Source organism: Ctenopharyngodon idella, chromosome 4 (genome assembly GCF_019924925.1).
Source record: "Ctenopharyngodon idella isolate HZGC_01 chromosome 4, HZGC01, whole genome shotgun sequence".
Lineage (NCBI taxonomy): Eukaryota > Metazoa > Chordata > Actinopteri > Cypriniformes > Xenocyprididae > Ctenopharyngodon > Ctenopharyngodon idella.
The window spans coordinates 26091338-26118653 of record NC_067223.1 but is presented as its reverse complement, the minus strand read 5'-3'; the positions used below and the strand labels follow the sequence as shown (position 1 = coordinate 26118653).

At 39.3% G+C, this 27316-nt stretch overlaps 1 protein-coding gene, 1 long non-coding RNA gene and 1 pseudogene across 21 annotated transcripts in view; 2 read left to right on the top strand and 1 right to left on the bottom strand.

Moving 5' to 3' along the window:
• LOC127511152 (gastrula zinc finger protein XlCGF8.2DB-like) overlaps positions 1-27316 on the top strand; it is a 227952-nt gene that overhangs the window by 173195 nt on the left and 27441 nt on the right. For 8 of the 20 annotated variants that reach the window (XM_051891778.1, XM_051891781.1, XM_051891780.1 and 5 more), the window contains exon 3: positions 680-3744. The exons of 4 other annotated variants lie outside the window; for them this stretch is intronic. In XM_051891778.1, coding sequence (XP_051747738.1) covers positions 680-1989 — 1310 coding nt within the window. In that variant the 3' untranslated portion in view covers positions 1990-3744. 8 more of the 20 variants (XM_051891771.1, XM_051891784.1, XM_051891768.1 and 5 more) reach the window with 5 other exon arrangements.
• LOC127511308 (uncharacterized) lies at positions 769-11124 on the bottom strand. The gene is made up of 3 exons (XR_007929990.1): positions 10921-11124; positions 996-1163; positions 769-911 (listed from the first exon to the last, which is right to left on the bottom strand). It is a non-coding gene; the product is annotated as an uncharacterized LOC127511308 (long non-coding RNA).
• LOC127511185 (gastrula zinc finger protein XlCGF57.1-like) lies at positions 6608-13395 on the top strand (annotated as a pseudogene).

Genomic DNA, 27316 nt, shown 5'->3' with positions numbered 1-27316 from the left:
TTAAAAAATACATCAATTTGAATGGAGTCAATCTCATTTATAAAGACTTGTTTGGTTATTAGATAAATTAGGGTTTGTGAATGAATCTCTTGAATGAATGATTCTCTTGAATGAATGATTCAGTGACAAACGCTTTTTTGCCACCTCCTGGCATAACAAAATAAGCAATATATACCAGTGCCAAAAGACTTTCAAAAAGGTGATTTGCTCCATTTTGATCGCTACCATATAGATCAAACTATAGGCCTAAACTTTTATCCCAGTACACATTTGTCCCGTTATTTAAATGTTCGTAACGCATAAATAACGATAATGTGTGGTTGAAAAGACTGTTAGTGAAGCTGCTTCACTTCACTTCGGAGCACAGTGAGTGTTCACATTGGAAGCATGACTGCCAACCCTCTCATTCAATAACATGGGTAGCGACAAAATACACACTGCTCACGCTTGGCCGATGCTTTTAACGTGAAACAACCAAGGTAATAGACGCAGAATCGCTGTCATTTAGAAATAAGATTGCATGGGTGTTTGAGTCAAGAACGCAATCTTTTAACGATTACTCGTGCAGCTCTAGTATCTAACATACATGTTGTTGTTTTATTACTTTATGTTGGTTTTGATGTTTGTTGCTTTGTTCCATTAAACTGGGCTAAACTTGTATTTGTCTTTTTTGCCTTAGATCTGATGGCACTGAAAGAGGAGAGTCAAGAACTGAATGAAATGGAAGAGAAAGACCAGTATGAGAATCATCATGATCTTATTACTGAAGAAAAGTCAATTGGTTGCTCACAGACTGAAAAGACTTCACGAAAAAGAGAAATTTTCACCTGCCAACAGTGTGGAAAACGTTTCGGCAGAAAAGGACGTCTCAAATTCCACATGAGAATTCACACTGGAGAGAAGCCTTATACCTGCCAAGAGTGTGGAATAAGTTTCAGTCAAAAAGTAATCCTTAAAAGGCATGTTAGAATTCACACTGGAGAGAAGCCTTATACCTGCCAAGAGTGTGGAATAAGTTTCAGTCAAAAAGTAATCCTTAAAAGGCATGTTAGAATTCACACTGAAGTGAAGTCTTTAACCTGCAAACTGTGTGGAAATAGTTTTACTAAAAATGGAAGCCTCAAAAGCCATATGAGAATTCACACTGGAGAGAAGCCTTACACCTGCCAACAGTGTGGAAAGAGTTTCACTCAAAAAGGACATCTTATGAGTCACATGAGGATTCACACTGGAGAGAAACCTTTCACCTGCCAACAGTGTGGGATGAGTTTCACTCAAAAAGAATATCTTAAAGGCCACATGAAAATTCACACTGGAGAGAAGCCTTTCACATGTGATCAGTGTGGAAATAGTTTCAATCGAAAAGCAAGCCTTAAAAGCCACATGAGAATTCACACTGGAGAGCAGCCTTTCACATGCCCTCAATGTGGAAAGAGTTTTACACACAAACCAACTTTTAATAATCACGTGAAAATTCACACTGGAGAGAAGCCTTTCACCTGCAAACTGTGTGGAAAGAGTTTCAATCGAAAAGTAAACCTTCATAACCATGTGAGAACTCATACTGGAGAGCAGCCTTTCACATGCCCTCAATGTGGGAAGAGTTTTACATATAAAACAACTTTTAATGCCCACATGAGAATTCATACTGGAGAGCAGCCTTACACATGCTCTCAGTGTGGAAAGAGTTTTAGACAAAGAACAACTTTTAATGCCCACATGAGAGTTCACACTGGAGAAAAGCCTTACACATGCCCTCAGTGTGGAAAGAGTTTCACTGAAAAAGGAAACCTTAAAAAACACATGAACATTCACACCAGAGAGAAGCCTTTCACCTGCCAACAGTGTGGGAAGAGCTTCACAACAGAAATAAACCTTAGGAATCACATGATCAGTCACACTAGAGAGAACCCATTCACATGTGATCAGTGTGGAAAGAGTTTCACTCGGAAAGGAACCCTTAATTCCCACATGAAGATTCACAATTAATTGTGATCAATGTGGTTAAAAGAATCTTTACCATTACATGTTCAGATATTCCTGATAAGTCATGCTTATGTGAGACCCCATTTTTGTTCATTGTGTGGAAAGTGTTTAAAATGCCACTAGAAAATATACTATATTGCCAAAAGTTTTGGGACGCCTGCCTTTACATGCACATGAACTTTAATGACATCCCATTCTTAATCCGTAGGGTTTAATATGGAGTTGGCCCACCCTTTGCAGCTATAACAGCCTCAACTCTTCTGGGAAGGCTTTCCACAAGGTTTAGGAGTGTGTTTATGGGAATTTTTGACTATTCGTCTAGAAGTGCATTTGTGAGGTCAGGCAGTGTGTGATGTCTCCACTCTAATTCATCCCAAAGGTGTTTTATTAGGTCGAGGTCAGGACTCTGTACAGGCCAGTCAAGTTCCTCCACACCAAACTCACTCATCCATGTCTTTATGGACCTTGCTTGGTGCACTGGTGCGCAGTCATGTTGGAACAGGAAGGGGTCATCCCCAAACTGTTCCCACAAAGTTGGGAGCATGCAATTGTCCAAAATGTCTTGGTATGCTGAAGCATTAAGAGTTCCTTTCACTGGAACTAAGGGGCCAAGCCCAACCCCTGAAAAACAACCCCACACCATAATCCCCCCTCCACCAAACTTTACACTTGGCACAATGCAGTCAGGCAAGTACTGTTCTCCTGGAAACCGCCAAACCCAGACTCGTCCAACGGATTGCCAGACAGAGAAGCGTGATTGGTCACTTCCGAAAACACGTCTCCACTGCTCTAGAGTCCAGTGGCGGCATGCTTTAGACCACTGCATCCGACGCTTTGCGTTGCACTTGGTGGTGTAAGGCTTGGATGCAGCACACTGTGCACCTCAGCATGCACTGATCCCCCTCTGTGATTTTATGTGGCCTAGCACTTCATGGCTGAGTTGCTGTTGTTCCCAATTGCTTCCACTTTGTTATGACACCACTGAGCTCCTGAGAGCGACCCATTCTTTCACAAATGTTTGTAGAAGCAGTCTGCATGCCTAGGTGCTTGATTTTATACACTTGTGGCCATGGAAGTGATTGGAACACCTGAATTCAATGATTTGGAGGGGTGTCCCAATACTTTTGGCAATATAGTGTATGTATTTTTCTTATAAAACCCCATCACTTCTCTTCAGAAGGCCTTTATTAACCCCCTGGAGCGTACATGTTCGGCTTTAATGTTAATTTAAGTTGGGGTAAGAATTAAATGAATGGCACAACTCAGCATTTTGTCCTAAACTCTCTGTATCTTCTAAATTCTGCTGATGTGTACATTACTGCTCTAATTGAAAAATAATCATACAGTTGTATGAAGAAATCACAGGGATAGTTCAGCCAAATATGAAAACTCAAAAAAATGAAAAGCCAAAAATGAATACATATTATGACGACGACATAGTCTATATTGGTTCAGTAGGAGGGGTAAATCCTGTCCAAAAAAACGATTAAAGCACAGATGTTAATTTACTGAAGTAATGTCCGGGAAGTGTCCATCTGTACTTATTTTTTGGCAATGTAATGTTTTTTTTTTCTTTTCATTTTACTGTATAGAATAGGTGAAACTGTTCATAATGGATGTGTAACTATACATAAATTATTGAACAAATTGTTTGAAGAAATAGCATCCTCAACAAAAAAATAAGAATTACCTTGGTTAAAGTTTTATAAAAATATACACATTTTAATAACAGATGTTTAATAAAAAGTTTAGGAATCATATTTGTTTCAAGTGCTTTTTATTAGAAGGGGTGTGGCCTCCAAATGTCTAGAAACTGCCCTGGAAATACTATAATATAAATGAAATATTATACATAGAATGATATAAACTTCATCAAATAATAGAGTGCAATATTCATTATTTCATTCAGTGAGGAAAATGCATAAGTTGTCAATCTGGATTTGAGTATGGCTGCTATTGGGACTCCTGTGGTGACATCTGGAAGCTGGTTCCAGCTAGCAATCTCATCGCTGATCCTAGGTGTTTCTAGCTTATTAATTAGTCAAAAGTAATTAGTTAATGCAGCTTAACCACCTCACACAAGCGTTTGTCACACAATCTGTTTTTTATTTCACATCCGCAATCTCAAACCTCTAATCAAAAATACATTTTTAATTATTTGCCTTATAACGCATCCCCCAGGCATTAGCCAGTGAGCTTATCTTCCTGATGCATCTAAGAAAATGAGTCATGAAGTGATGCTTAGGAATGAGAGTTCTTCTGCAAAGTTCTTTAAACAGTGTGTGGTGTTCACAAATCAAATGCTTTGGATCAGGGAAGGGCAACTTCGGTCCTGGAGGGCCCCTGTACTGCAGAGTTTAGCTCCAACCCACCTGCTTGGAAGTTCCTTGTAATCCTGAAGACCTTGATGAACTGGATCAGATCTGTTTAACCTTGATGCTTTCACATATCACGAAGAAAACGACCCACAAACTAACCATACTCGGACTACCTCCAGAGGTGGTCTGAGTATGGTTTGCTTTTGGGTCGTTTTTGGGGGGTCTGAGATCACTTGGTTCACATATACACATGAACCCGCTCCGAGAGTGTTTGTAGGGCTTATTCGAACTAGGTATGAAAACACCCTTAGGTCCTGGAGGCCCCCTCTCCTGCAGAGTTTAGCTCCAAGCAACGTGGATTGTGTGCCTCTCCACTCTTCCTCCAGACTCTGGGACCCTGATTTCCAAAGGAAATGCAAAATTTACTTTCATCAGAGAACATAACTTTGGACCACTCAGCAGCAGTCCAGTCCTTTTTGTCTTTAGCCCAGGTGAGACGCTTCTGACGCTGTCTGTTGTTCAAGAGTGGCTTGACACAAGGAATGCGACAGCTGAAACCCATGTCTTGCATACGTCTGTGCGTAGTGGTTCTTGAAGCACTGACTCCAGCTGCAGTCCACTCTTTGTGAATCTCCCCCACATTTTTGAATGGGTTTTGTTCACAATCCTCTCCAGGGTGCGGTTATCCCTATTGCTTGTACACTTTTTTTCTACCACATCTTTTCCTTCCCTTCGCCTCTCTATTAATGTGCTTGGACACAGAGCTCTGTGAACAGCCAGCCTCTTTTGCAATGACCTTTTGTGTCTTGTCCTCCTTGTGCAAGGTGTCAATGGTCGTCTTTTGGACAACTGTCAAGTCAGCAGTCTTCCCCATGATTGTGTAGCCTACAGAACTAGACTGAGAGACCATTTAAAGGCCTTTGCAGGTGTTTTGAGTTAATTAGCTGATTAGAGTGTGGCACCAGGTGTCTTCAATATTGAACCTTTTCACAATATTCTAATTTTCTGAGATACTGAATTTGGGATTTTCCTTAGTTGTCAGTTATAATCATCAAAATTAAAAGAAATAAACATTTGAAATATATCAGTCTGTGTGTAATGAATGAATATAATATACAAGTTTCACTTTTTGAATGGAATTAGTGAAATAAATCAACTTTTTGATGATATTCTAATTATATGACCAGCACCTGTATATGCTCAACATGAGACAAACATGATTGACTAAACTACATATTGATTGAAACTTCTGATGAACAGAAGGTTGCCCATTTATTTTGCTAGTCCAAGCACGTGCCCTACCTAACCTAAAGAGGCTGCTCCTAGTTTGTTTTGTTGAATGAGGCTTTATCATTTTTAAGTGACTAAAGTATCATGCAAATGAAATGTAGCCTATATTTTTTTTTATTTAAATATTATGCTTATGCTTAGTACATCTGACAACACCTAAACAACAACAACTAAAAAAAAGATTGTAGACAAACTTTAAAGTCAGCGTGAACCAGAACTTTTCTCCAGTGTTGTGACGTATTTCCAAGTGAAACGGAATATTGAATAGAGGGCAGAGTTTTATTTTAGCGCTCCTCCTCTCCATCTCTCGCTCATAGCAGACTAACGGTCGGAGGGGAGTGGTTTAAGCGTTTTCAACCCAAGCCGTCAAACTGATGTCATTAGAGAAGGGGCACCGTTGCAGAGGGGAGGAGCATTTTCAGATTTTGATTAAATATTACGAAACCAAACAATTTTTTTGTGTGGATTGACTTGCACGGATGAATTGTTCACCAGAAAACTAGCAATTTGAGCTAACAAAATAAATACGGTCAATTTTTATTTCATGTGTACTTTAAGTTGGGTTAAAAAAACCTAGTCAGAATGTTTGAAGTAGTTTTTTGAAGTTTGAAGGTTTTCAGTTTGAAAGTTTAAGTTTAGTAGTTATATATAATGCACTTTAATCAAAGTTTAAATTTTATTTATTGCCCTCATATTTTTGGGAAAAACTGAGATGGATATATTATGATAAGGACTCAATTTTAACCACACATTTAATTTTGATCTACAGATTTTTAACTAGTTCGAAATATTTAAACATTCTTTCCAATCTTTTAAGATCAAGATACTTGACTTTATCTTTGACTGAGAAAATCACAAATGCTCTGTGGTTGGTATTATTATAATTATGATCGCTTCACACATGCTTATATTTACATATAAATGAATCCTTTATCTTTTCATTTGAATGTTTTTTTTCTGTGTCGATTCCTATTATTCTACTATCTTGTGAACGGGACTTTTATTTTGGTGTGGCAGCATGACCTCATAAGGCTCCGCCGAGCTCCTGCATTTGTTGTGATTCTGCTGAAGAAAGGTTTGTGTTTTAAGTCATTTAAAGTGTTTAAATCAATACAAGCCGTTTGTACAATTATACAGAATTATACTCAGAAACGAATGAATTAATTTTGAATGTAACATGGTAATTAATGAACATTTTATTTATGAGTAAAGTCTAATTTCGCTCCTCATATCGTCAATCAGTTTATCGTAAAATGAATTCCGTCATTTAACGCTTCAAAATATTCACCGATATAGCTGATGGTTTTGGTGATTCCATAGTTGCTGTTGTTGTTATTATTATTTTTTTGGCGTTTTAATCAGGTTACTTGTCCAGCCAGGCAAGTAAATTTCTCTTTCACTTGCTCCTTCAAAAAATCCACTTATGAATGTCGAGCCCTGCATTCTTTTACATCTACAGTCTAATGAAAGTTAATAGTGCTATATAGCTTTCAATGTATAAAATAAAGTTTGTTTCAAATGTGTGAGGAATATAACGTCCTGAAAATCTCTGTTGGAGTTTCTGAAGAAAATAAAAAATAAATAACATGTTATATTCTGTACCTGATAAATAATAGTTAAAGGGTTAGTTCACCCAAAAAATGAAAATTATGTCATTAATTACTCACCCTCATGTCGTTCCAAACCCGTAAGACCTTCGTTCATCTTCGGAACACAGTTTAAGATATTTTAGATTTAGTCCGAGAGCTTTCTGTCCCCTCTATTGAAAATGTATGTACGGTATACTGTCCATGTCCAGAAAGGTAATAAAAACATCATCAAAGTAGTCCATGTGACATCAGTGGGTTAGTTAGAATTTTTTGAAGCATCGAAAATACATTTTGGTCCAAAAATAACAAAAACTATGACTTTATTCAGCATTGTCTTCTCTTCCGGGTCTGTTGTCAATCCGCGTTCATGGCTCCGCAGTGACGCTGCTGACGTAAGACGCTGCTGACGTGTTATCTGGTGCGCCCGAGCTTCATTTACAGTCTGAGGGAGATGCACGCTGTATTCAAGCTATTCTACATTGTTTGTATTTTGGTATTGCTATATTTTTTAAAAATGGTGCGCAAGTGTGCATTTCGCGGATGTCCGAAGCGTCTGGGCCCAAAATCAGCGGGAATTTAGAAAATGGTAAGCTTTTCCAAATATTGCAGAGTTTGCTCGATTTTGCATTATATTCTGTGATTGCAGAATCGTGGAATCCTGGAGGGACTGGTTCATATAATTTATGTTCTCTTAATTTATTTCTAGTGCTAGTTGCTAGTTTTTGGCTTATCAGGTCATTTAAGTCCATTAATTCTCATTTTCACTGATTCTATTACCAGTGCACTGAACTACTGAACAAGATCTGATTGAGACACACTCAGAGATTTAGTTTGGATTTATTTTTCTTTCTGTTAATTTTTCTTATCTAAAACAGGACAAAGTATCCAAACACACAGAAAAACCCCCGGTGAAGCGACTGAGATCCACGCGACACACTGTTATAAAGATGGAGTTTATAAAAGAGGAGAGTGAAGACATAAAGATTGAAGAAACATTCAGAGTGAAACATGAAGAAACTGAGGAACAAACAGGTTGGTTTCATTCTCAAAGCTGAACTCAGTCAATTTGATCCTAATTCTAATGTCCAGCTCTACAGAAATGAATGGTATTTTTGAAGAATCATTAAGAGTAATTTTGTATTCTTTTCCATAGCATGTGGAATGAAATCTTATGTATCATAGAAATAGACTTTTTATGGTCCCCACACTGAGTTTGATGTATTGACATGCCTATTACAGTGATAGTTCATCCAAAAATACAAATTGTCATCATTTACTCACCCTCATGTCAATTCAAACCCCTAAGACTTTTGGTTATCTTCAAAACACAAATGAAGATATTTTAAATGAAATCTGAGAGCTTTTTGTCCCTCCGTTGACAGCTATGCAACCATCACTTTGACGCTTCTAAAAGTTCATAAAGAGATTGTAAAACTAATCCACATGAATTGAATGAAAGAACAGACACAATCATAATATGAAGAACAGATTGAATTTAGACTTTTATTCACATATAAACATTCATCAACTCAAATCAGTTGTGATAAATGTAAGCTCAAGCATTTTCGTTTGATGTGCAAGAACCAATGAGGTTCATTCTCGTGTTACGCAGAATGTTTGAGCTTCAGCAAGAACCAGTGAGGTTCATTCTCATGTTACGCAACACGTTTGAGTAGCTTAGTATAGGGTCTAACATGCATTTGTTGATTTTAATAATTTATCAAATTTAGACTATTCTTCCTCTCCTGTAGCAATAAATGAATGGAATTTTTCCTCAGGGACACTACAATGCACTGTCTGATGCGATACTGTAGTAGACGGTTGCATGGTTATACTTTTCTCTCTAATATTATCAATCTTGTAAGTAAAGAAGTTCATAAAGTTATTTCTGCTGTGCTGTTTGAAAACATCTGAAGTTGAAGCTTTATTTCTCATTAATTTAGCCACTGCATCAAATTAATTCCTAGGGTTGTTTGTTTTCTCCCAAGAGAGTCGGAAAATAAGCAGATCTAGCAGTTTTTAAGGCCCTTTTCTGTATGCAATAATGCTTTCTTTTCATGAAATGCGAAACACCTCCAGTTTTGTTTTCTTGCAGCTGCACTTTTTCGGGCTGCTCTCTTAACCTGAGTGTGCTTGTTGTACCACGGCGTTGGACTATTTTCCTTAATTTTCTTTAAATGCAAAGAAACAACTGTGTCTAAAGTGCTGGAAATGAGAGAGTCAATAGTTTCTGTTGTAATATCGAGTTATTCTAAGCCAGGGGTGTCCAATCCTGCTCCAACCCCAATTAAATACATCTGAACCAGCTAATCAAGGTCTTACTAGGCATACTAGAAACTTCCAGGCAGGTGTGTTGAGGCAAGTTGGAGCTAAAATCTGCAGGACAGTGGCCCTCCAGGACCGAGTTTGGACACTTCTGTTATAAAATAACTGGTATGCCGAGGAGATGAAACTGATCAGGAAGATTATTTAGAAAGCAATCTTTAGTGGTAGAAGTGATAGTTCTAACCATATTTGTAACAGGGAGTCAGTTTTGCAGCCTTGGCTAAGGCTATGGATGTGTCCCAAAGAATGTGAAGAGTTAACAAGAGGTTTTGAGATTGCATTTAACACTTATCTTAATAGCTTAGTGCACAATTAGAGCCGCATGATTCTGGATAAATTGAGAATCGCAATATTTTTGTTTAAAATGGAGATTGTGATTTCCCCAATGATTCTGAAGATACAAACATTAGACAGCTAAACAAAATAACGTAATTTTCTAGAGGTTTTGACAAAATGGTCGTTGCTTCAGGCTATTTAAAAAATACATCAATTTAAAACGGGTGTCCCGAGGTAAAGCAGAAAAGCAAATGGAGAATAATTAGCGTAGCTGCTGTTCATAACATTAAGCAAAGATAGTCATGCGCAATTGATCTGGTATGAGATGTATTATGTGAATGCTTGGCTAAAGAGATGTGTCTTTAATCTGGATTTAAACTGGGTGGGCGAGTCTGAGCCCCTAACATTATCAGGAAGGCTATTCCAGAGTTTCGGAGCCAAATGTGAAAACGCTCTCCCTTCTTTAATGGACTTAGCTATCCTAGGTACAACCAGAAGTCCAGAGTTTTGTGATCTTAAAGAGCGTGAAGGATTGTAGGGCAATAGAAGATCGGTTAAGTACACAGGAGCTAAACCATTTAGACCCTTATAGGTCATTAGCAATAGTTTTAACGATTAATCATGCAGCTCTAGTATCTAACATGCATGTTGTTGTTTTATTACTTTATGTTGGTTTTTATGTTTGTTGCTTTGTTTCATTAAACTGGGCTAAACTTGTATTTGTCTTTTTTGCCTTAGACCTGATGGCATTGAAAGAGGAGAGTCAAGAACTGAATGAAATAGAAAAGAAAGACCAGTATGAGAATCATGATCTTATTACTGAAGAAAAGTCAATTGGTTGCTCACAGACTGAAAAGACTTCACGAAAAAGAGAAATTTTCACCTGCCAACAGTGTGGAAAACGTTTCGGCAGAAAAGGACGTCTCAAATACCACATGAGAATTCACACTGGAGAGAAGCCTTATACCTGCCAAGAGTGTGGAATAAGTTTCAGTCAAAAAGTAATCCTTAAAAGGCATGTTAGAATTCACACTGAAGTGAAGTCTTTAACCTTGCAAACTGTGTGGAAATAGTTTTACTAAAAATGGAAGCCTCAAAAGCCACATGAGAATTCACACTGGAGAGAAGCCTTACACCTGCCAGCAGTGTGGAAAGAGTTTCACTCAAAAAGGACATCTTATGAGTCACATGAGGATTCACACTGGAGAGAAACCTTTCACCTGCCAACAGTGTGGGATGAGTTTCACTCAAAAAGAATATCTTAAAGGCCACATGAAAATTCACACGGGAGAGAAGCCGTTCACATGTGATCAGTGTGGAAATAGTTTCAATCGAAAAGCAAGCCTTGAAAGCCACAGGAGAATTCACACTGGAGAGCAGCCTTACACATGCCCTCAATGCGGAAAGAGTTTTACACACAAACCAACTTTTAATAATCACGTGAAAATTCACACCGGAGAGAAGCCTTTCACCTGCAAACTGTGCGGAAAGAGTTTCAACCGAAAAGTAAACCTTCATAACCATGTGAGAACTCATACTGGAGAGCAGCCTTACACATGCTCTCAGTGTGGAAGGAGTTTTAGACAAAGAACAACTTTTAATGCCCACATGAGAGTTCACACTGGAGAAAAGCCTTACACATGCCCTCTGTGAAAAGAGTTTCACTGAAAAAGGAAACCTTAAAAAACACATGAACATTCACACCAGAGAGAAGCCTTACACCTGCCAACAGTGTGGGAAGAGCTTCACAACAGAAATAAACCTTAGGAATCACATGATCAGTCACACTAGAGAGAAGCCCATTCACATGTGATCAGTGTGGAAAGAGTTTCACTCGGAAAGGAACCCTTAATTCCCACATGAAGATTCACAATTAATTGTGATCAATGTGGTTAAAAGAATCTTTACCATTACATGTTCAGATATTCCTGATAAGTCATGCTTATGTGAGACTCCAATTTTGTTCATTGTGTGGAAAGTATTTAAAATGCAACAGCCTCAACTCTTCTGGGAAGGCTTTCCACAAGGTTTAGGAGTGTGTTTATGGGAATTTTTGACTATTCTTCTAAAAGCGTTTTTTGTGTGGTCAGGCAGTGATGTTGTCGAGAAGGCCTGGCTCACAGTCTCCACTCTAATTCAAGGTGTTCTATCGGGTTGAGGTCAGGACTCTGTGCAGGCCAGTCAAGTTCTTCCACACCAAACTCACTCATCCATGTCTTTATGGACCTTGCTTTGTGCACTGGTGTGCAGTCATGTTGGAACAGGAAGGGGCCATCCACAATCTGTTCCCACAAAGTTGGGAGCATGAAATTGTCCAAAATGTCTTGGTATGCTGAAGCATTAAGAGTTCCTTTCACTGGAACTAAGGGGCCAAGCCCAACCCCTGAAAAACAACCCCACACCATAATCCTCCAAACTTTACACTTGGCACAATGCAGTCAGGCAAGTACTGTTCTCCTGGCAAGTGTGATTGGTCACTCCAGAGAACATGTCTCCACTGCTCTAGAGTCCAGTGGTGGCGTACTTTACACCACTGCATCCGACGCTTTGCATTGCACTTGATGATGTAAGGCTTGGATGCAGCTGCTCAGCCATGGAAACCCATTCCATGAAGCTCTCTACACACTGTTCTTGAGCTAATTTGAAGGCCACACGAAGTTTGGAGGTTTGTAGCTATTGACTCTGCAGAAAGTTGCTGACTTATGCGCACTATGCGCCTTAGCATGTGCTGACCCCGCTCTGTGATTTTACGTGGCCTACCACTTTGTGGTTGAGTTGCTGTTATTCCCAATTGCTTCCACTTTGTTACAATACCACTAACAGTTGACCGTGGAATATCTAGTAGTGAGGAAATTTCATGAATGGACTTACTGCACAGGTAGCAACCTATCACGGTACAACACTTGAATTCACTGAGCTCCTGAGAGCAACCCATTCTTTCACAAATGTTTGTAGAAGCAGTCTGCATGCCTAAGTGCTTGATTTTATACACTTGTGGCAATGGAAGTGATTGCAACACCTGAACTCAATGATTTGGAGGGGTGTCCCAATACTTTTGGCAATATAGTGTATGTATTTGTGTGAAATGTAGGCTACACTCAAAAATAACATGATCACATGCAATGGGTCTGAGGTCACTCTTCAGCTAGAACTAAACTCACATACGGCCGTTAACAGAAGTCAGTGATTATAGTTTATGAAGTTATAAATATGGACATTTTTCTTACAAAACCAAAAGGCCTTTATTTACCCCCTGGAGTGTACATGTTCGGACTTAATGATAATTTAAGTTGGGGTAAGAATTAAATGAATTCAGCAATTCAGCATTTTGTCTGTGTACCCGAGTTTGGGTACAACTGCACTAGCACTAGAGCATTTGAATGTTTTAAAAAAAGTACCTAAACTCTGTATATCTTCTAAATTCTGCTGATGTGTACATTACTGCTTTAATTGAAAAATAATCATAAAATTGTGTGAAGAAATCACAGGGATAGTTCACCTAAATATGAAAATTCTGTCAATACATATTATGATGACGACATAGTCTATATTGGTTCAGTAGGAGGGGTAAATCCTGTCCAAAAAACGATTAAAGCACAGATGTTAATTTACTGAAGTAATGTCTGGGAAGTGTCTATCTGTACTTGTTTTTTGGCAATGTAATGTCTCTTTTTTTTTTTTCTTATTTTACTTATAGAATAGATGAAACTGTTCATAATGGATGTGTAACTATACATAAATTATTGAACAAATTGTTTGAAGAAATAGCATCCTCAACAAACAAATAAGAATTACCTTGGTTAAAGTTTTATAAAAATATACACATTTTAATAACAGATGTTTAATAAAAAGGAATCATCATATTTGTTTCAAGTGCTTTTTATTAGAAGGGGTGTGGCCTCCAAATGTCTAGAAACTGCCCTGGAAATACTATAATGTAAATGAAATATTATACATAGAATAAGATAAACTTTATAATGCAATTAAATAATAGAGTGCAATATTCATTATTTTATTCAGTGAGGAAAATGCATGAAAAAGTTATCAATCTGGATTTGAATATGGCTGCTATTGGGACTCCTGTGGTGACATCTGGAAGCTGGTTCCAGCTAGCAATCTCATCACTGATCCTAGGTGTTTCTAGCTTATTAATTAGTCAAAAGTAATTAGTTAATGCAGCTTAACCACCTCACACAAGCGTTTGTCACACAATGTGTCTGTTTTTTATTTCACATCCGCAATCTCAAACCTCTAATCAAAAATACATTTTTAATTATTTGCCTTATAACGCATCCCCCAGGCATTAGCCAGTGAGCTTATCTTCCTGATGCATCTAAGAAAATGAGTCATGAAGTGATGCTTAGGAATGAGATTTCTTCTGCAAAGTTCTTTAAACAGTGTGTGGTGTTCACAAATCAAATGCTTTGGATCAGGGAAGGGCAACTTCGGTCCTGGAGGGCCCCTGTACTGCAGAGTTTAGCTCCAACCCACCTGCTTGGAAGTTCCTTGTAATCCTGAAGACCTTGATGAGCTGGATCAGATCTGTTTAACCTTGATGCTTTCACATATCACGAAGAAAACGACCCACAAACTAACCATACTCGGACTACCTCCAGAGGTGGTCTGAGTATGGTTTGCTTTTGGGTCGTTTTAGGGGGGTCTGAGATCACTTGGTTCACATATACACATGGACCCGCTCCGAAATTGTTTGTAGGGCTTATTCGAACTAGGTATGAAAACACCCTTAGGTCCTGGAGGCCCCCTCTCCTGCAGAGTTTAGCTCCAACCAGACCCAACTCACCTGCTTGGAAGTTCCTTGTAATCCTGAAGACCTTGATGAGCTGGATCAGTTGTGTTTAATTAGGGTTGAAGCTAAACTCTGCAGGGCTGTGGCTCTCCAGGGACTGAGTTTGAGACCACTGGATTAGCTTTCAAGTAACAAGTAAAGTAACTTGTGTCTCATCTCATCTGATGAGGTAACTGTCTCGCTACATGCCTAGTAATCACCATAATAGCGATTATGAACTTCAAATGAACCTTTCAACAAAACATACATATAAAATTCAATTCAAGTTGTCACAGATTAAGAAGTCTAAAGTGACCAAATCCAGCTGCATAATCCATTTTTACGGTCAGTTATTCTGTACAGATTAAGGAGACAAAAGATGAAGATGAGTCAAAAGGTTCCAAAATTAATATATTTAATAATAAAATAAACGTACCTGCGTGTCTACACACAAACAATAACTGACCATGAACTGAGGAAACACAGGAACTTTACTATACAATGATAATGAACTCACATACGAACAGCTGCAATTATTAAATGAACATGCACACTGAAGCTTTTACAAGTTTAATTCCAACTGTAACTGATCAGACCTGAATCAACTAATAAAGGTTTTTGGATTTATTTTAAAATAACATCCAGGTGTGTTGAAGCATGGTAGAATATGAACAAACTGACAAACTGAAGTGTAGCTGAGCTATTGTGTGTTTGTGTCTCTGTATTCATGCAGTAAAATGGCAGAATCCAGATTTTCAGTGGATCAGAATGAGTTCATCTGTCCATTGTGTCTGGATCTCGTGAAGGATACATATTGTAGATCATTCTAGTCAAGGACTGTTTAAAAAACAAAACAGTTTTGCTTATAGTTTAAATCAATTACAGCACTGCATAGATGTGATAATTAGGATGAGGTATTACTGCAGTTATTAATGGTGTTGCCCTGATTTTCTGTAACTCTTATTCTTTGAATCTGTCTGAGACTGATATCTAGTGGACGTTTTATGATCTGTGACTTTTGCACATGGCACTCAAATAGAACCATGAAGCAGGAATTGCATGAGTTCAGGGAAAAAGAAACAGAAGTGTAGTTGAGCTGTTGTGTGTTTGTGTCTCTGTATTCATGCAGTGAAATGGCAGAAGCCAGAATATCTCAAGATGAGTTCACGTGTCCAGTGTTTGGATCTCCTGAAGGATCCAGTGGCCATTCCCTGTGGACACAGTTACTGTAAGATCTGTATTACAGGCTGCTGGGATCAGGAGGATCAGAAGAGAGTCTACAAAGTCCTGTCTGGTGTGTCTGGAGTCTTACTGTCAAACTCATTTTGACCGTCATGAGGAATTTCACTCACGTAAGCCACATAAAGTGACTGAAGCCACTGGACGACTGCAGGAGATGATCTGCCAGAAACACGACAAGATCCTTGAGGTTTTCTGCCACACTGACCAGAAGTTTATATGTGTGCTGTGTACAATGGATGAACATAAAAACCACAACACTGTATCAGCTGCAGCACAGAGGACAGAGAAACAGGTATGAACTACAATCTAGACCAGGGGTGACCAACCCTGTTCCTGGAGATCTACCTACCTGCAAAGTTTAGCTCCAGCCCTGATAAACTACACCTGAATCAGCTAATTAATATCTCCAGGAGCACTTGATAATTACAGACAGGTGTGTTGAGCAGGGCTGGAGCTGAACTCTGCAGGAAGTTAGATCTCCAGGAACAGGGTTGGGCATCCCTGGTCTAGACACTGATGAAATAATGCTGACACTATTTATATTGGCACCCATATGATCAGGTAACATCATTCACACTGCAGACGTCAGCAGAAGTGAACAGTAGCTGCAAGTGGACTTTCACTGCTGAGTGTATTTGTGCTCCACATTGAACTTAACAGAAAATATGGTGAAATGCACCATAAACATTTATCAACACATACTTTTTACAACAATAGTATAATGTGACATTTGCTGTTATTGGTTTGTCCTTTAGCACCAGCTGAGGGAGACGCAGAGGTCGTTTCAGCAGAGGATCCAGCAGAGAGAGAAAGATCTTCAGCAGCTGAGAGAGGCTGTGGAGTCTCATAAGGTGAGTCTGGAGAAGAGAAGTTTGAGAAGTCTCAGTCAGGACTCACTGAAGCCACTGTGTGATTGTGATGTGTGTCCTAACAGCGCTCTGCACAGACAGCAGTGGAGGACAGTGAGAGGATCTTCACTGAGCTCATCCGCTCCATTGAGAGAAGCCGCTCTGAGGCCACACAGCGGATCAGAGATCAGGAAAAGACTGCAGTGAGTCGAGCTGAAGGACGACTGGAGCGACTGGAGCAGGAGATCAATGATCTGAGGAGGAGAGATGCTGAGCTGGAGCAGCTTTCACACACACAGGATCACATCCATTTCCTGCAGGTAACAGAGATCTAGAAGAACAGGATCATAGTGGACTTGAGCAAGAGACTCAGAGAAACATTTCATGAGAGCAGAAACTGAACCGCTGACTGAAGTGAGAGATGGGCAGTATTTTAATTAAATGTATTTAAAATACGTATTTAATTACTTTTTAGGGCCCGAGCACCGATGGTGTGAGGACCTTATTGTAATCGCTCAGCCAATTATTCTTCTTCTCCGAAATGAATCGCATTTTTGAGGGCCTATACATGCTCAAAAACTCATGAAACTTTGCACTCGCGTCAGAAGTGGTGAAAATTTACATCTGATATGGGTTTCAGAATTGGGCGTGGCAAAATGGCTCGATAGCGCCACCTACAAAATTTCAATTGTGCTACAATACCTACAAAAAAGCCCCTGGGTGCAAAATCTGTAAACCCAACAGGAAGTGAGATATTTTAAATTTTCTAAGCCAAATTTGGCTGTTTTTGCAATTTCTACAAGTTGTACTTTAACAAACTCCTCCTACAGCTTTAATCAGATCAACATCATATTTGGTCAGTCTAATCTAAAGGCCTTTGAGACATTAAATTGCGAAGATCTAGAGTTTTTGCCGAAGGGCGTGTCTGTGGCGGCCTGGCAAAGTTTGATGTTTCGCCATGAAACGTCTCAGGTTACGTATGTAACCATGGTTCCCTGAGAACAGGGAACGAGACTCTGCGTTTCAAACGCTTTGAAAAGCACCTCTAACTAAGTACATCTAACATCTAAGTAAAAGCTAGTGGTTGTAAAGGGGACCAAGCTCAAAGGGGACCGCCTCTAAACCCAACAAACCGTTGTGGGTAACTAGCTTGTACCATAAGTCACATAATTACAGGGTACAATGAAATGTTAACATGGTCTAAGGGAGGCCTACAAGGCCTACAACCTCAAACGGACACGAGCATAAACCTGTGGCAGTGCTAAACTACGTGAGCAAAACTCATGATCATATACCAGCAACGCTTGTAAACATAAGCTGCAAACTAGAAGGAGGCTACATCCAATGGAGCCTACAACTCCTACAGTTATATGCAATATAGCTGTTGTGGCAATGATCAATTAGCGGGAGCTAACAGAGACCAAACTGAAAGTAAGACTCTCTACACTCAACCTGAGTGTGCAATCCAACAGGTGATGCACTCAGTGAAACACACAAACCCTAACCGGGGAGTACAATAGTCACCACGCTCTTAAATAGAGGCTAACACAAGCCTACTATTATGAGAACAGGTGCTAACCTTTGGCAGCACTAGAGTAAAGCTCACATACATGTAGGGCAACAACTAGAACTCAAAGCAAACGAATGCTTTGTAAATACATGCCATCCTAAAGAGGATAAATGCTCTCACCAAACAGAATTATAGATCTGTACTGAACCCTAGAGGACGGAAGCTAAAAAGCTAGCACCGTAACTCAAACTTCAATGTAAATTCAAGGGGCTCAGGGGAAAGACAAATTCATAGCATGAATAAAGTTCTAGATAGTGGGGCCTAGCATACACTGCATACACTTATCTACGCAAAGATAAGGGCCTACCACCTGAGAAAACAGCACCAGGGAGGCTAATAACAGCCTGCTACCTTAGCTGTTAACCTCAGTCATTGCACCTACACTATTAATAAGGGCGAAATGGGCATATGGACTAACAACTCCCTCAGGAGGAGGCCAGAACTAGGAACTATACAACCTAACAAGGGATAGTAATACCAAGCGTGGTTTATAACAATAAACACCTAAACCTAGTCCTAGCCTGGGCCGCTAAGCTGTGGGCCTACGGGGCCCCACGCATAACAACGCCTGGGCTTCACCTCTGAATCTCCATAGATAAGAGGAAATAAAGCGAAGCTCAACAAGCAAACAATGTCAGGCAGCCGATTAAGGCCGACCTAAACATAGATACTAACTGAAGTGACGAGTGCTAACTCAAACCTACTCTAGCAAACTCAGATGTAAAGCCGCTCTCGCAATGAGAATCGATTACCAACGCTACTGGTGTATGTGATCGATCACCTCGCTTAAACCTGCTTCTTCCTCCTCGAGTCCAGCCGTCTCTGTGACTTGCTCCGAAAAGGAGGAGGCGCCCGAGCGGCCATACTGGACCTCTGGCCCTGTCTCTGAGCCTCAGCTCGAGACGGACCAGCCTCCTGGCTGTCTACATGCTCAGAAAAATCTATACAGGAAAAACAAGGTCGTCATATTATAAAACATAAAATATAGACCCGGCTTACCTTCCTGCGGCTCGAAGACCGAAGATTCCTCATTCTTCTTTTTCTCTACATGAAAGGATGGAATCTAGGGTTCTTTTATGCCTAAAAGATCCTCTCATTATCAAACCGAAAAAAGCGAGCCGTCAGAAAAATAATCACTATGGGCCCAGCCATCAGTCTGACCATAAGAAGCATCCGAGCATGATATATATTTATAAAATATATATATAAATATATATATATATACACGTGTGCAGCTGGGCAATCGATTACAAACGGCGCAGTGTTTACAATCGATCATCCATCTCAGCTGCTGGACGCGACAACTTCAAACACGGACGTCATCGTCATCCAACAACTCATTGTCGTCAGCTCCGGGGGGCTGAGAGAAGATACACCTCTCTCAAACTTCCCAACGAGCTCACCTGCAAGCCCCATGATTGCAGCCGCTGTTTTGCCTCAGCACAAATGGGGCCAGAACCACCAGTCACAGATGCGGACACCTCTTCCCTTGAGAAGAGTGCCAAACGAGAACAGAGCGTCACGATAGTGTTTTTCTGTCTGTAAATAACAGAAAAACACAGACAGCGCCCTCAAGCACTGTCTATGCGCGCTCCTCTCCCAGACAGAAAATGCCCAGAAATGTGTATATCAAGTGTCAAAACCTGGGACACGGATGAACACACTCTCTTGAACGTTTGTAAGGCATAATATAGATACTCTTACCGGATTCAATACAATCGCGATCAGACAGAACAGTCCCGAAAGATGAAAAGATACTGACTGGTTCTCTAGGCGCTCCTTTATACTTCCGGGTCGCGCTATGATGATGTCATAGGCAGTTGCCGGCCAATAGGATTGGAGTGGTTTGATTCCTTGGCTTTCAGACATCGGTTCACGTGTGACGTTCCCCAAAGCGTTTGAAACGCAGAGTAGAGTTCCCTTTCGAAAGGGAACAGGAAGTTGTTGTAACTCTGGCATACAATGTCCAATCTGCCCCAAACCTCACATGTTTTATTACAGTCCTGGTCTGAAGACATCTACATGGCAAAATTCAGTTACAGTCATAGCGCCACCTGCGGGCAACAGAAAATTACATGTTTTACACTGTGATTAACTCCTCATAGAGATTCAAACAGAACCACATCATATATAGTCAGTCTAATCTTAAGGCTTTAGCCATGTTAAATTGCAAAGATCTTGAGTTTTCGCTGGAGGGCGTGTCCGTGGCAGACTGACAAAGTCTGATGTTTCGCCATGAAAGAGGAAGCTGTTGTAACTCAGGCATACAATGTCCGATCTGCCCCAAACTTCACATGTGTGATAAGAGTCCTGGCCTAAAGACATCTATTTGCCAATATTCGGTTAGTCATAGCGCCACCTGCTGGCAGCAGGAAATGGCATGCTTTACATTGTAATTCACTCCCAGGAACACATTTCAATATGCCACGAAGTACCAAACATATTATAAACACGTTATATAATGCAACACTTGGCTAAGTGCTAATGTATGCCATTAACGCCACAAAACAGGAAGTTGTTGTATGACTTTGTCATAATTCTCCTGTATTACTCGCTTACATGCATGTCGCCCACTGTTCACTGTTTTCCTAAGGCCATTGGGTGGCGGTGAGCCCGGGTGCAAGGGCCCTTTCATCGCTGATGTTACCTCATGTCTCAAAGCACATAACATTACAATAAAAAAAAAAAACATAAACAACTTAACAAGAGCTCTGACCTGTAGCATCTGACTGCTGCAGATTCATTTCGGCATTGGTAGTGTTGCCATTGAAACACATGAATTCGAGCCACAAACCACTCTGAGTAACTAAATACTTTTTAATGTATTTCTGCCCATCTCTGACTGAAGTGTTGATCTGTGTGTTCGATTATTATATAATCATCAGTCAGACTCTCAATCATCTTTTGAAAGAGACACACTTATGGTGCGTTCACACCAGACGCGCAGGAAGCATGAAGTGCTCTAAAACTTCCTGGTATACGGCTGCGTTGACCTTGGACCTCAGAAAACACAGTGGACCAACACCAGCAGATGACATGGCACCCCAAACCATCACTGACTGTGGAAACTTTACACTGGACCTCAAGCAACGTGGATTGTGTGCCTCTCCTCTCTTCCTCCAGACTCTGGGACCCTGATTTCCAAAGGAAATGCAAAATTTACTTTCATCAGAGAACATAACTTTGGACCACTCAGCAGCAGTCCAGTCCTTTTTGTCTTTAGCCCAGGCGACACGCTTCTGACGCTGTCTGTTGTTCAAGAGTGGCTTGACACAAGGAATGTGACAGCTGAAATCCATGTCTTGCATACGTCTGTGCGTAGTGGTTCTTGAAGCACTGACTCCAGCTGCAGTCCACTCTTTGTGAATCTCCCCCACATTTTTGAATGGGTTTTGTTCACAATCCTCTCCAGGGTGCGGTTATCCCTATTGCTTGTACACTTTTTTCTACCACATCTTTTCCTTCCCTTCGCCTCTCTATTAATGTGCTTGGACACAGAGCTCTGTGAACAGCCAGCCTCTTTTGCAATGACCTTTTGTGTCTTGTCCTCCTTGTGCAAGGTGTCAATGGTCGTCTTTTGGACAACTGTCAAGTCAGCAGTCTTCCCCATGATTGTGTAGCCTACAGAACTAGACTGAGAGACCATTTAAAGGCCTTTGCAGGTGTTTTGAGTTAATTAGCTGATTAGAGTGTGGCACCAGGTGTCTTCAATATTGAACCTTTTCACAATATTCTAATTTTCTGAGATACTGAATTTGGGATTTTCCTTAGTTGTCAGTTATAATCATCAAAATTAAAAGAAATAAACATTTGAAATATATCAGTCTGTGTGTAATGAATGAATATAATATACAAGTTTCACTTTTTGAATGGAATTAGTGAAATAAATCAACTTTTTGATGATATTCTAATTATATTACCAGCACCTGTACATGCTCAACATGAGACAAACATGATTGACTAAACTACATATTGATTGAAACTTCTGATGAACAGAAGGTTGCCCATTTATTTTGCTAGTCCAAGCACGTGCCCTACCTAACCTAAAGAGGCTGCTCCTAGTTTGTTTTGTTGAATGAGGCTTTATCATTTTTAAGTGACTAAAGTATCATGCAAATGAAATGTAGCCTATATTTTTTTTTTATTTAAATATTATGCTTATGCTTAGTACATCTGACAACACCTAAACAACAACAACTAAAAAAAAGATTGTAGACAAACTTTCAAGTCAGCGTGAACCAGAAGTTGCTAACGACTTTTCTCCAGTGTTGTGACGTATTTCCAAGTGAAACGGAATATTGAACAGAGGGCAGAGTTTTATTTTAGCGCTCCTCCTCTCCATCTCTCGCTCATAGCAGACGGAGGGGAGTGGTTTAAGCGTTTTCAACCCAAGCCGTCAAACTGATGTCATTAGAGAAGGGGCACCGTTGCAGAGGGGAGGAGCATTTTCAGATTTTGATTAAATATTACGAAACCAAACAATTTTTTGTGTGGATTGACTTGCACGGATGAATTGTTCACCAGAAAACTAGCAATTTGAGCTAACAAAATAAATACGGTCAATTTTGATTTCATGTGTACTTTAAGTTGGGTTGAAAAAGCCTAGTCAGAATGTTTGAAGTAGTTTTTTGAAGTTTGAAGGTTTTCAGTTTGAAAGTTTAAGTTTAGTAGTTATATATAATGCACTTTAATCAAAGTTTACATTTTATTGATTGCCCTCATATTTTTGGGAAAAACTGAGATGGATATATTATGATAAGGACTCAATTTTAACCACACATTTAATTTTGATCTACAGATTTTTAACTAGTTCGAAATATTTAAACATTCTTTCCAATCTTTTAAGATCAAGATACTTGACTTTATCTTTGACTGAGAAAATCACAAATGCTCTGTGGTTGGTATTATTATAATTATGATCGCTTCACACATGCTTACATTTACATATAAATGAATCCTTTATCTTTTCATTTGAATGTTTTTTTCTGTGTCGATTCCTATTATTCTACTATCTTGTGAACGGGACTTTTATTTTGGTGTGGCAGCATGACCTCATAAGGCTGCGCCGAGCTCCTGCATTTGTTGTGATTCTGCTGAAGAAAGGTTTGTGTTTTAAATCATTTAAAGTGTTTAAATCAATACAAGCCGTTTGTACAATTATACAGAATTATACTCAGAAACGAATGAATTAATTTTGAATGTAACATGGTAATTAATGAACATTTTATTTATGAGTAAAGTCTAATTTCGCTCCTCATATCGTCAATCAGTTTATCGTAAAATGAATTCCGTCATTTAACGCTTCAAAATATTCACCGATATAGCTGATGGTTTTGGTGATTCCATAGTTGCTGTTGTTGTTGTTATTATTATTTTTTTGGCGTTTTAATCAGGTTACTTGTCCAGCCAGGCAAGTAAATTTCTCTTTCACTTGCTCCTTCAAAAAATCCACTTATGAATGTCGAGCCCTGCATTCTTTTACATCTACAGTCTAATGAAAGTTAATAGTGCTATATAGCTTTCAATGTATAAAATAAAGTTTGTTTCAAATGTGTGAGAAATATAACATCCTGAAAATCTCTGTTGGAGTTTCTGAAAAAAAAACAACAAAAAAAAACATGTTATATTCTGTACCTGATAAATAATAGTTAAAGGGTTAGTTCACCCAAAAAATGAAAATTATGTCATTAATTACTCACCCTCATGTCGTTCCAAACCCGTAAGACCTTCATTCATCTTCGGAACACAGTTTAAGATATTTTAGATTTAGTCCGAGAGCTTTCTGTCCCTCTATTGAAAATGTATGTACGGTATACTGTCCATGTCCAGAAAGGTAATAAAAACATCATCAAAGTAGTCCATGTGACATCAGTGGGTTAGTTAGAATTTTAGTTAGAAGCATCGAAAATACATTTTGGTCCAAAAATAACAAAAACTACGACTTTATTCAGCATTGTCTTCTCTTCCGGGTCTGTCGTCAATCCGTGTTCATGGCTCTGCAGTGACGCTGCTGACGTAAGACGCTGCTGACGTGTTATCTGGTGCGCCCGAGCTTCATTTACAGTCTGAGGGAGATGCACGCTGTATTCAAGCTATTCTACATTGTTTGTATTTTGGTATTGCTATATTTTTTAAAAATGGTGCGCAAGTGTCCATGTCGCGGATGTCCGAAGCGTCTAGGCCCAAAATCAGCGGGAATTTAGAAAATGGTAAGCTTTTCCAAATATTGCAGAGTTTGCTCGATTTTGCATTATATTCTGTGATCGCAGAATCGTGGAATTCTGGAGGGACTGGTTCATATAATTTATGTTCTCTTAATTTATTTCTACAAACCCGATTCCAAAAAAGTTGGGACACAGCAAATTGTGAATAAAAAAGGAATGCAATGATGTGGAAGTTTCAAATTTCAATATTTTATTCAGAATACAACATAGATGACATATCAAATGTTTAAACTGAGAAAATGTATCATTTTAAGAGAAAAATAAGTTGATTTTAAATTTCATGGCATCAACACATCTCAAAAAAGTTGGGACAAGGCCATGTTTACCACTGTGTGGCATCCCCTCTTCTTTTTATAACAGTCTGCAAACGTCTGGGGACTGAGGAGACAAGTTGCTCAAGTTTAGGAATAGGAATGTTGTCCCATTCTTGTCTAATACAGGCTTCTAGTTGCTCAACTGTCTTAGGTCTTCTTTGTCGCATCTTCCTCTTTATGATGCGCCAAATGTTTTCTATGGGTGAAAGATCTGGACTGCAGGCTGGCCATTTCAGTACCCGGATCCTTCTTCTACGCAGACATGATGTTGTAATTGATGCAGTATGTGGTCTGGCATTGTCATGTTGGAAAATGCAAGGTCTTCCCTGAAAGAGACGACGTCTGGATGGGAGCATATGTTGTTCTAGAACTTGGATATACCTTTCAGCATTGATGGTGCCTTTCCAGATGTGTAAGCTGCCCATGCCACACGCACTCATGCAACCCCATACCATCAGAGATGCAGGCTTCTGAACTGAGCGCTGATAACAACTTGGGTTGTCCTTGTCCTCTTTAGTCCGGATGACATGGCGTCCCAGTTTTCCAAAAAGAACTTCAAATTTTGATTCGTCTGACCGCAGAACAGTTTTCCACTCTGCCACGGTCCATTTTAAATGAGCCTTGGCCCAGAGAAAACGCCTGCGCTTCTGGATCATGTTTAGATATGGCTTCTTTTTTGACCTATAGAGTTTTAGTCGGCAACGGTGAATGGCACGGTGGATTGTGTTCACCGACAATGTTTTCTGGAAGTATTCCTGAGCCCATGTTGTGATTTCCATTACAGTAGCATTCCTGTATGTGATGCAGTGCCGTATAAGGGCCCAAAGATCATGGGCATCCAGTATGGTTTTCCGACCTTGACCCTTATGCACAGAGATTGTTCCAGATTCTCTGGATGACATTATGCACTGTAGATGATGATAACTTCAAACTCTTTGCAATTTTTCTCTGAGAAACTCCTTTCTGATATTGCTCCACTATTTTTCGCCGCAGCATTGGGGGAATTGGTGATCCTCTGCCCATCTTGACTTCTGAGAGACACTGCCACTCTGAGAGGCTCTTTTTATACCCAATCATGTTGCCAATTGACCTAATAAGTTGCAAATTGGTCCTCCAGCTGTTCCTTATATATACACATTTAACTTTTCCGGCCTCTTATTGCTACCTGTCCCAACTTTTTTGGAATGTGTAGTTCTCATGAAATCCAAAATGAGCCAATATTTGGCATGACATTTCAAAATGTCTCACTTTCAACATTTGATATGTTATCTATATTCTATTGTGAATAAAATATAAGTTTATGAGATTTGTAAATTATTGCATTCCTTTTTTATTCACAATTTGTACAGTGTCCCAACTTTTTTGGAATCGGGTTTGTAGTGCTAGTTGCTAGTTTTTGGCTTATCAGGTCATTTAAGTCCATTAATTCTCATTTTCACTGATTCTATTACCAGTGCACTGAACTACTGAACAAGATCTGATTGAGACACACTCAGAGATTTAGTTTGGATTTATTTTTCTTTCTGTTAATTTTTCTTATCTAAAACAGGACAAAGTATCCAAACACACAGAAAAACTCCTGGTGAAGCGACTGAGATCCACGCGACACGCTGTTATAAAGATGGAGTTTATAAAAGAGGAGAGTGAAGACATAAAGATTGAAGAAACATTCAGAGTCACACATGAAGAAACTGAGGAACAAACAGGTTGGTTTCATTCTCAAAGCTGAACTCAGTCAATTTGATCCAAATTCTAATGTCCAGCTCTACAGAAATTAACGATATTTTTAAAGAATCACTAAGAGTAATTTTGTATTCTTTTCCATAGCATGTGGAATGAAATCTTATGTATCATAGAAATAGACTTTCTATGGTCCCCACACTGAGTTTGTTGTATTGACATGCCTATTACAGTGATAGTTCATCCAAAAATACAAACTGTCATCATTTACTCACCCTCATGTCAATTCAAACCCGTAAGACTTTTGGTTATCTTCAAAACACAAATGAAGATATTTTAAATGAAATCTGAGAGCTTTTTGTCCCTCCGTTGACAGCTATGCAACCATCACTTTGACGCTTCTAAAAGTTCATAAAGAGATTGTAAAACTAATCCATATGAATTGAGTGAAAGAACAGACACAATCATAATATGAAGAACAGATTGAATTTAGACTTTTATTCACATATAAACATTCATCAACTCAAATCAGTTGTGATAAATGTAAGCTCAAGCATTTTCGTTTGATGTGCAAGAACCAATGAGGTTCATTCTCGTGTTACGCAGCATGTTTAAGCTTCCTCAAGAACCAATGAGGTTCATTCTCGTGTGTTACGCAGCATGTTTGAGCTTCAGCAAGAACCAGTGAGGTTCATTCTCATGTTACGCAACACGTTTGAGTAGCTTAGTATAGGGTCTAACATGCATTTGTTGATTTTAATAATTTATCAAATTTAGACTATTCTTCCTCTCCTGTAGCAATAAATGAATTGAATTTTTCCTCAGGGACACTACAATGCACTGTCTGATGCGATACTGTAGTAGACGG